This window comes from Arachis ipaensis, chromosome B08, assembly GCF_000816755.2.
Source record: "Arachis ipaensis cultivar K30076 chromosome B08, Araip1.1, whole genome shotgun sequence".
Lineage (NCBI taxonomy): Eukaryota > Viridiplantae > Streptophyta > Magnoliopsida > Fabales > Fabaceae > Arachis > Arachis ipaensis.
The window spans coordinates 45407490-45418775 of NC_029792.2; the positions used below are offsets into that span (position 1 = coordinate 45407490).

Genomic DNA, 11286 nt, shown 5'->3' on the forward strand with positions numbered 1-11286 from the left:
GAAAAAGTGTTGTTGTTGAGATTTGGCACCTTCCTTGATCATGTTGATCATCTCCATTGAATCCCCGACAAGAACCCTGTATTTGTTGCCTTGAAGTCCCTGAGCTCTTAGAAGCTTCTCCAATCTCTTTGGCCTCAGCCATAGCCAATTGAGAAGCTTCCATGCCCATAGAAGAACCAAAGGAACCACTATGATGAAACATATTGCAGTTGGGGAAGATATTCTTATCATGTTCCTGTTTCTTTGGGGTTGTGGAAGAGGGAGCCAGAAAGTGAAGGACAAAGAAAGAAAACAAAAAGGAAATTAATTAATTAATGTAGTTCACTTGGATGATACTTGCCGATGCCACTTCGGTGGCTTTTATAAGGCTACAATGAAATTCTACAGCACACAAAATAATTTAGAAGATTATTAAAATTTATTATTTTTAGTTATTAATTAATTATTAATATTTAAAATATAAGTTAAAGTATTGTTACGGACCGTCGAGTCCAGCCCAATTAGCCGTTGGGTCGGGGCACCACCCCCGACCCAGGCCCAAACCTCCTCAATAGAAAGGAGTTCAACGGGTCAGCTCCTAATACCCGACTTAAGGCACGCCCGACCTACCACCCGTACGAACCATGCCATCTTCTGGGTTGGTATCCTCGGGATAGCGTCCGAAGTCTCGACCCGAAGTTCGGGATGACCTGCCCCCTCCCACGTAGATTAGGACAGCTCACAAGCTCCTTAACTAATGGGCTAGGTCATCACTAGACCCGCCCAGCACAGTATATAAGGGGAGAGGACAACTCTCCCCCCAAGGTACGTCACGCTTTTACCTAATTCGGCCATCACTTCGTACGGACTCTAACTTGATCGTCGGAGTGTCCTTGCAGGTGGCCTCCCCCCCTTCGTCGCATTACCTCCGGCGCTCCCAACTCGCAGTTCACACCCCTTTTATCCCCAAGTCGACTCAGGGTCTCTACCCCTCCTCCCCTCATCGGCATCCGACCCATCGAGCACCTGAGATCTTCAGGTAACGAACATTGGCGCCGTCTGTGGGACCCTGGAGCAGGCATGGAGCGACCCCCCACATCGGAGGAACTCTGAGAAGGAGGTGGAGCCCGCCTGAGCAGGGTAATCTCTGAAATCACTTAACACACATATCAAGGCATCTAATGGTAATAAGAGAGGATTAATCATAGGGAACTTAAGGCCAAAGAAGCATGTTTTCAATCAAAGCACATAATTAGGAAGGCAAATGTAAAACCATGCAAATAGTATGAATAAGTGGGTAAATAGTTGATAAAAACCACTCAATTGAGCACAAGATAAACCATAAAATAGTGGTTTATCACAGGGCGAGCTCGACAGTTCGTGCCGGCGAACAGCCAAGATCCTCCGTTCAGCCAAACCAACCAATCTACACTAAGACCCCCGAAAGACGTCCCTTCGGAGGAACAGGGGCCGACAGCGCCAAGATCATGCAAGAACTCAGACACTGAGTACAAAACCTTGAGCGGGAACTGGCAGCGAGAAGCCACTCCCACGGCGACGACAGCCGATCTCGCACCCGTACTCGCTCCCCCTCCCGAAGACACGAGAGCCGAGAAAGGAGCCCAACAAGGCACGACGAGGCGCAAACACAGGCGACCTCCCGGCCTACCCAGGGCAGGTCCGAGAGCCAGAGGGAGTCCCAAAGAGGGAGGGTGAAGAAACAACAGGATCCCATCATCATAGGAGCCACCCCTTTCCACCCCTCAATCCTCAAGGTCCGGCTTCCGAAGAACTTCGACAAGCCGACGGACATGAGGTACGATGGGACCAAGGACCCTCAGGAGCACCTCACAACTTTTGAAGAAAGAATGAACTTGGAAGGAGTAGACGACGCTGTCAGATGCCGAGCGTTCCCTGTAATGCTAGCTGGCCCAGCGATCCGATGGTTCAACGCCCTCCCACAAGGATCCATCACAGCTTTTGCAAACATTTCCCAAAGCTTCTTGGATCGGTTCACAACGCGCATAGCCAAGGAAAAACACCCAATCAACTTATTAGGGGTTACCAAAAACCCGAAGAGCCGACCAGGAAGTTTCTAGACAGATTCAACGATGAGTGCTTGGAGATCGACGGCCTCACGGACTCAGTCGCTAGTCTCTGCCTAACGAACGGCTTGCTAAACGAGGACTTTAGGAAGTACCTCACTACTAAGCCTGTCTGGTCCATGCAAGAAATTCAAAGGGTGGCCAAGGAATACATCAATGATGAGGAAGTGAGTCAGGTTGTAGCAGCCAACAAACGGCAGCTCCCAAACCACCCGCGGGTAGGAAGGTTCACGAACTACACGCTACTTACGGCGCCCATAGTAGAGGTTTACCAACAAATTGCAAACAAGGGAATCTTATCCAGACCTAGACCATTGAAAGAAATAACGGGAGGCAACAAAAGTCTTTACTGTGATTATCACAAGGGATTTGGTCACAAAATCCAAGACTGCTTCGATCTCAAAGATGCCTTAGAGTAGACCATCAGAGAAGGAAAGTTGAGTGAATTCTCCCAGCTCATCAGAGAACCGAGGAGATGAGAACGATAACGATCCAAAGAAGATCACAGCCGAACTGTCAAGAGAAGGCAAGAACTCACGGAGGACGGCAATAACCCCCCAACCTTCGTGGTCAACATCGTGGTCGGGCGCAACAGCCCTCCTAAATCCAAATCGGCAGCAAAAAAGGATACTCGGGTACTCTCTATCTCGACAGAAGGCCCCGTCACCAGCAAAAGAGCTCCCACGATATCCTTCGGCCCGGAAGATAAATGGTTTCATGATCTCCCCGAGAACCCCCCATGGTGGTTACTGCAATGGTCGGGACGGGATTAGTCAGACGAATCCTCGTCGACACGGTAGCTGATTCTAACATTCTATTCAGAAACGTGTTCGACGCCATGGGGCTCAAAGAGTCTGACCTCAATAATCACCAGCACGGAGTCATGGGTCTAGGCAATAACTATATTAAACTTGACGGGACGATCTCTCTCCCAATTTGCTTGGAAACCGGTGGCGCCAGGAAATCAGTTATGACAGACTTTGTAGTCCTAAGAGATTCCACTACCTACAACATTATCCTGGGGAGAAAATCCATCAACGAATTCTCAGCTATAATATGCACCAAGTTCCTGACAATGAAGTTCATAACGGACAATGGAATAGTTGGCTCCATAAGAGGAGACCTAGAAACGGCAGTCGCCTGCGAAAGCGCCAGTCTCTCCTTAAGGAAAGAATCTAAGAAGGCAGCTGGCGTGTTCTTGGTAGACCTGGATGCCCGGGCAGAGGACAACCCAAGACCAGAGCCAGAGGGGGACATGGAAAAGTTTCAAATAGGAAAGTCGGCAGATCAGTTTACCTTCGTAAACAGAAACCTGCCCCACGAACTCAAGGGCCCCCTCATGGAGGTTGTAAGGGCAAATAGCGACCTCTTCGCGTGGACACCATCAGATATGCCGGGACTGGATCCCGAGGTCATGTCCCACCGACTAGCCATAAAACCTGATGCCAAACCAGTGGCCCAGCGGTGAAGGAAGTTGTCGCAAGAAAGGGCCGAAGAAGTTGTCAGACAAATAGCAGGGTTGCTAGAAGCAGGATTCATCAAAGAACTCGAGTACTCAACATGGCTGTCCAATGTCGTCCTGGTCAAAAAAGCCAGCGGAAGATAGAGAATGTGCGTTGATTACTCTGATTTGAACAAAGCATGCCCAAAAGACTCTTTCTCCCTCCCCAACATCTACACCTTGGTCGATTCGGCGGCAGGATATCGTTTTCTCAGCTTCATGGATGCCTACTCGGGCTACAACCAGATCCCGATGCACCGACCTGATGAAGACAAAACGGAATTCATAACGCCAGGAGGTACTTATTGCTACAAAGTAATGCCTTTTGGGCTGAAGAACGCAGGGGCCACCTACCAACGACTAATGAGTAAGGTCTTCCATAACCTCATCGGCAAGTCGGTAGAAGTATACGTTGACGACATCCTGGTGAAAACAGCGGAACCAAACAGACTAATAGACGACCTCCAGGATGTCTTCAAAGCGCTAAAGAAATTCAAAATGAGGCTTAACCCACTTAAATGCGCATTCGCCATGGAAGCAGGGAAGTTCCTAGGGTTCATGATAACACAAAGAGGGGTAGAGGCCAACCCAGACAAATGCGAAGCCGTCCTCAAAATGACAAGCCCTGGGTGCATCAAATATGTACAACGACTCACTGGGAAACTCACGGCTTTGTCCCGGTTCCTCGGCGCCTCCGCAGAAAGGGCCATCCCATTCTTCAACCTAATGAAGAAAGGGATTGCCTTCGAGTGGACCCAGTGTGTGAAGAAGCGTTCAGCCGCTTCAAAAAGATACTCTCGGAGCCTCCCGTACTTAGCAAGCCTAAAGAAGGGGAGCCCCTATACTTATACTTAGATGTAACCACGCAAGCAATGGTGGCAGTCTTGGTCTGAGAAGAGGACAAGACTCAGCGCCCAATACGCTTCATCAGCAAAGTACTCCAAGGGGCGGAGATGAGGTACACCAAGTTGGAAAAGTTGGCCTATGCCCTACTACTCTCATCCAGAAGGCTAAAGCAGTACTTCCAAGGGCACGTGATCATCCTGAGAACCGACCAAGCCATTCAACAAGTCCTCCAAAAACCCGACCTCGCGGGAAGAATAATGGCATGGATAATAGAACTGTCCCAATATGATTTACAATACGAACCCAGACAGGCAATCAAAGCCCAAGTCATGGTAGATTTTCTGGTAGAGGTCACAGGGGAGGCCCTCGACACACCGAACACACGGTGGAAGCTCCACGTTGATGGAGCATCCAACCAAACGTTCGGAGGGGCCAGAATCATTCTCAAAAATTCGGCAGGAGTAGCCTATGAGCAATCCATCAAGTTTGACTTCCTGGTCACCAACAACCAGGCAGAATACGAGGCCTTGATAGGAGGATTGGTATTAGCCAAAGAAGTCGGAGCATCAAGGATGGAAGTCAGCAGTGACTCCAAGATCGTCACCTCCCAGATAAACGGCAGCTACCAAGCTAGGGACGCACTACTACAAAAATACCTGGAAAAGGTAAAGGAGCTATGCAAAAGCTTCGAGGAAGTCACAATTCAGCACGTCCCCAGAGAAAGAAACGCCTGAGCCGACCTCCTCTCTAAACTAGCAAGCACCAAACCCGGGACGGGAAACAGATCCCTAATCCAAGGGTAGCAACCGAACCTGCGATCATCATGTGCGCAGCCCAGATGCCAAACCCCCTCATGGATAGACCCTATCTTCCAATACCTAGAGCATGGAGAAACACCCCAAAATGAGAAAGAAGCACGAGCCACCAAGAGGGAAGCCCCCAAATACATAATCATACAAGGGCAGTTGTACAAGCGAGGGCTCCACCAACCATTACTCAAATGCCTGCGCCCCGACCAGACGGACTACATCCTAAGTGAAGTCCACGAGGGGTGTTGTGGTCACCACATCGGGGGAAGATTGCTGGCAAGAAAGATTATCCGAGCAGGATATTACTGGCCCACAATGATGTCGGACGCCCAGGAGTTCGTTAAAAAATACAAAAAATGCCAAGAAAATGCCAACTTCCACAAAGCACCACCTGAAGAACTCAACCTAATGATGGCCCCCCGACCTTTCGCCCAATGGGGAGTCGACCTCTTAGGACCATTCCCACCTGGGCCTGGACAAGTGAAATACTTGATAGTAGCCATAGACTATTACACCAAATGGGTAGAAGCAGAACCACTGGCTAGCATATCTTCAGCGAATTGCCAAAAGTTCATGTGGAGGCAAGTGGTTACCAAGTTTGGAATTCCAGAAACCGTCATATCGGATAACGGGACACAGTTCACCGACAAGAAGTTCAAAGGGTTCCTAGCAGGATTAAAGATCAAGCAAAGGTTCTCCTCAGTCGAACACCCCCAAACCAACGGCCAGGTGGAGGCAGCTAACAAAGTTATCCTAAAAGGGTTAAAGAAGCGACTTGAGGGAAAGAAGGGCTCATGGGCAGACGAGCTAGCTTTGGTCCTATGGTCTTACAGGACCACTCCCCAATCATCCACTGGCAAAACCCCCTTCCGACTCACATACGGGGTCGACGTAGTCATCCCAGTTGAGGTCGGGGAACCGAGCCCAAGGTTACTTCTCGGAGGAGGAAGTGAAGCAATTGAAAAAGATCTAGTCGACAAGACAAGACAAATGGCGCACCTAGAAGTGACAGAAATAAAACAAAGGATAGCCCTAAGGTACAATGGCAAAGTGCTAAAAAGAAGCCTGGAAGAAGGCGACTTGGTCTTGCGACGCAACGACATAGGGCTACCAACCCCAGGAGAAGGCAAGTTAGCCGCAAACTGGGAAGGCCCTTACAGGGTAAGAGAGGTCCTCGGCAAAGGAGGTTACAAGCTAGAGAAGTTGGATGGAAGCGAGGTACCAAGAACATGGAACATGGCAAACCTGAGGAGGTTCTACTCATAAGAAGAAGCGACCACATGACCTGACGACCCCAAATCCCCCCTTTTTTACATTTCTTTTACATTCCACTTTTACTATCTTTCACTTAATTACGCATTGCATCACTTCCTTGCTTCAAAGTTCTAACAATATGATAAGTTTGTCCTTTTGCAAGATTCACGTCGAAATAACAAAACGACGAAAAATAACGAACGGTCGACCTAATGGGAACCTGGGACTGATCACCCCGGGAACCAAAGGGACCAAAAGCAAAATGGCTCAGCGACAAGAAACAAAAACGGTAAATACCATAAAAACGGTAAACCAAAAGGCCGCGACGGCCTGAGTAAACAAAACAAATAGTAAAAGCAAAGCCGCGACGGCCTGAGAAAACAGGAAATAACCAAGAAAACGGCCTAATTAAGATAAAAGAGCCAAAGTGTTCGTTACAAATAAAGGGCGCCTTAAAATAGGCCGCAGAATAAAAGTAAGTTATAAAAGATAAAGAAAAGGTTGGGAGAAGTATCCATCTCAAGACTTGAAAATATCAACGATCTTCCCGCCTTCGACCGTCTTCAAAGCCCCAACTTAAGAAAGATCGAGGTCGGGAGCCAGCACGGCCACCTGGAGCTTAATCCCCTCCTCGGTCAGCTTCATGGCCTCCCGGGCCCCCTTTGCCAGCTCCTTGTTTTTCTTCTTCAAAGAAGCTATCTCCTGGCAAGGGGCCTCTGCCAAGTCCTCCGCCAACTTCAGCTTTTCCTCAAATTCTTTGGCTTTCTTCCCAGCGGCAGTAGCCTTACCACGAGCAGTATTAAAATCTTTCATCAAGGCAAGGTCTTGATCCACTAGCCTATTGATCTCATTGGCATGATCCTCAACCTTCTTCTCCTGCTCAAACAATTTAGTCTTCAAAGACTCCTCCCGAGATCTCGAATCTGTCAGATCTTTTTGGGAGTCCCGAAACTTCACTTCCATAGCGTGATAATTGCCCAAGACAGGCTCCACCTTCTTGGCAATAGCTGCAGCTCAAAGAAGACTGCGGTAGATCCACCTCGCCTGCCCAGAAAGGTCGGCATCATGGAAAAATTCTTCGGTGTTCGGGAGCAACTGGGGTTCAATAAAGCCCCCAGCATCGAAATTCTTCTCCATAACTGAGAGCGCCTTCCCGGAATCCCGTTTCCTCTTCTTAGGGTTGCTAACGACCTTTAAGTCATTGTCACCAAAACCCATATCCTCCTTGTCGAAAGGAGCTTCCGTTTCCACACTCCAATTCCCCGAGGTGTTCTCAGGAGGAACCTCAACCTTCTCTAGCTGAACTTGGTCGGCCCCGTCAACCCGACCATTGCCCTCCCCGACATCCCCCTTGTCCTGACTCATCGAAGGGGTCGTCGAGGAGTCATCACCAACCTCATCATCCCCTTGGATGAGATTCATCAGGTCAGCCAAAGTCTTCTTCCCACCAGCCATGGAAATTACAAACAAAAAGACAAAGGCGTAAGTAATAGAAGAACAAAATACTAAAAATACAAAAATAAAGAACTCACCAACATACGACCGGCCGGCCTCCTGATCCCCCATAACCATGCGAGGGTTAAGATTTTTTTCGCCAAAAATCGCCAACAAAATATCGGCAATATTGCGATCTTCCGGACTCAGCCAATCATAAGATATTTTTATCAAATAGTCGGATCCCGCCCCGAAGCTCCAGTAGGTCGGGATCCGCCTTTCCCCCTCGGCAGTAAGCCAGAAAGGTTGATGACCTTCAATTGGCCTAACCTTAAAGAAAGTAGACTTGAAGCCGTGGAAGGAGTCCTCAAAAAGGCCAAAAATCCTACGGCCTTGTTGGGCCCTAAAGAACATATATCCCTTCTTCGCCTTCTTCTGGCGAGAAGGGTTCGTAAGCAGGAAGAGATAGAGAAAAACGTTCACCGAAGTCGGGAGCTCCAGATATTCGCAAACCATCTCGAAGCATTGGATGGCAGCCCAGCTGTTCGGATGAAGTTGCGACGGAGCAACGTCACAACGGTTCAACAAACCCATGACGAAGGGGGAGAAGGGTAAACGAACCCCCAAAGTCGTGAACATGGGTTCATAAACCCACAACCAGTCAACAACTCGAGGGGAGGCCAAGTTCTTCTGACATACACGCTCCCGACCAGCAAGAACGTAAACTTGGTAGAACGCTTCCTCGGGACCACCTCCACATAAGAGCCCTGACTGGCGCAGATCCTGGAGGCCCTCCTTCGTGACCTTGGAAAGGGTATCCTTCACGTTGGAGGAAACCCAGGCGTAATGGTCAACAAAGTCGGCTAGCGGGCGCTGAGCCTGATCCGGGAGAACGAGGCGCTCGGCCATACCTACAGCGGGGGCACCACTTAGTCAAGACGGGAGGTCGTGAACCCTCAAAATAGTAAAAGCAAAAACTACAACTCCCCAAATCACCCTCTAGACACCCCTACACTAACCCAGAATGCAAGCAAAAACCCATGAAAAACCCAGTGGCGCCCCCTCTAGAAGAAAAAGCAACAAGAACAAAACAGAAACCCAGGTATGCATAGAGGGAAGGCACAAAGAGGAATACGCGAAAACTAAAAGGAAGAAGTAATCAAAAGAAAAACCATAAAAAACATACCAGAAAGGCAGACTCCGCAAAAATGGTGAACAGGAACGAAGAATCCAAGAGGAAGAAAGGGCACTGGAAGCAAAAAGAGAATCGATGCAGCGAGAGCAAGAAGCAGAAGCAACAACAGTGCGAGAGAGCAAGAAGGAGAAGGAAAAGAAAAGTAGAGTTGTGAGGGGTTACGAAACAAAAATAAGGAAAAAGCGTAACCGCCAAGGAAGAGCACCAAAAGGCAGGGCATAATCGCCATTTCACTCAAATTTCGAATCAATGAAATGATGGGCATTTAATGCCCAGCACAGGAGCAAAGAAAGTAGCGTCAGGGTTGAGGTGACCACGCGTGAGAAACATGAAACGCCATCGATGAGCTCCCGAAGAAGAAGAACATATCCCACCTCGGCGAGTAGGACAAACGCGCCCAGCCACGAGCTCCAAACCTCAAGGCTGGCGCGTTGGGGGCACTGTTACGGATCGTCGAGTCCAGCCCAACTAGCTGCCGAGTCGGGGCACCACCTCCGACCCAGGCCCAAACCTCCTCAACAGAAAGGAGTTCAACGGGTCGGCTCCTAATACCCGACCCAAGGCACGCCCGACCTACCACCCGTACGAACCATGCCATCGTCCGGGTCTGTATCCTCGGGGCAGCGTCCGAAGCCCCGACCCTACATCCGGGACGACCTACCCCCTCCCACGTGGATTAGGACAGCTCACAAGCTCCTTAACCAATGGGCTAGGTCATCGCTAGACCCGCCCAACACAGTATATAAGGGGAGAGGACAACTCTCCCCAAGGTACGTCACGCTTTTACCTAATTCGGCTATCACTTCGTACGGACTCTACTTGATCGTTGGAGTGTCCTTGCAGGTGGCCTCCCCCCCTTCGTCGCATTACCTCCGGCGCTCCCAACTCGCAGTTCACACCCCTTTCAGGCCCAAGTCGACTCAGGGTCTCTACCCCTCTTCCCCTCATCGGCATCTGATCCATCGAGCACCCGAGATCTTCAGGTAACGAACAAGTATATTATTGAATTATTAGATTAAAGTATTAGTATAAATAATTTAAATATAATTTATAATTTGAATAAATTATTATTTTTATCTATAAAAGATAAAAACGTTGATATTTCTACTCATGAAAAATGAAAATTAAAGTTATACCTATGAAAAATCAATTTCTTGTGACAAAACTATTCAAACCCTAAAAAATTATTTGAAAAACCCAAATTATCCTACGCACACATATATACACCCTATCTAAATCTTCAACACCACTATAATGTACAGTGCCATCATACTTATACCCTCCACCACCACCATCATCATCGATAGCACTGACTCCAAACTAAGAGAAAGAAGAGGGAGATCGAAGACGTGACGCGATACCGACGAGGTTGGAAGTCGTTGTAACAACCGCATCAAATAAGAGAGACAAAGGACGAGGAGTACTCGAATGATTTTTCTCTCTTCTCCTCCCTTCAATTCAGTACTTTCATCTTTCATAAATAGAAATAATAGTTTATTATTTATAATTTTATGTCGTATTATTTATTTCATTTACAATAGAAATGATACATAATTCTTTAACAAATAGAATGGGTGCACAAATACTCATCATATTATCAATTTATCATAATAAATTAAAAAATTAAATTAAAAGAGGTCACAAATTAATAGATGAGATTCAAACCTTTAAAAAAAATCAATAGAAAAAATATGATAAAAGTGTATCATTCTAAAAATACATACTCTTGTTTCAGAATAAAGATCTATCCTATTAAACATATTAAAATTAAACAAATTTAAAATAATTAAAATTATCTGTATTTTATTTTACATAATATAAAAGTTAATTTTATTATGATAATTAATTTTTTTCTTATGAATTCAAATTATGTTTATTATCTATATTGCTCTTTAAAAATATAGGTCTAAAAACACATGATAATAGAATTGGTCCAAGTAACAGACGTAGTGATGACCTAACTGGTTCGTACCATATATGCTTAAAACATGTAACAACGTCGATTTGAATTATTTTGCCTACACATTTAATCTTCTTAATATAGAAGATTAACAAAATTAATTAACTTAATTTACACAATTATTTTATTCTAAGCACTAATTTTTAATTCTTTTAAAAATATTTAGAACATATAAAGTTTGTATTTTTTTTGTATAAGCATAG

General features: G+C 46.8%; 1 protein-coding gene across 1 annotated transcript in view; it reads right to left on the reverse strand.

The window, feature by feature from the left end:
- Positions 1-298, reverse strand: part of LOC107613581 (11-oxo-beta-amyrin 30-oxidase-like) — a 3881-nt gene extending 3583 nt beyond the window's left edge. Inside the window, exon 1 of the mRNA XM_021109415.1 lies at positions 20-298. Coding sequence (XP_020965074.1) covers positions 20-231 — 212 coding nt within the window. The 5' untranslated portion in view covers positions 232-298. The remainder of the gene's footprint in view (positions 1-19) is intronic.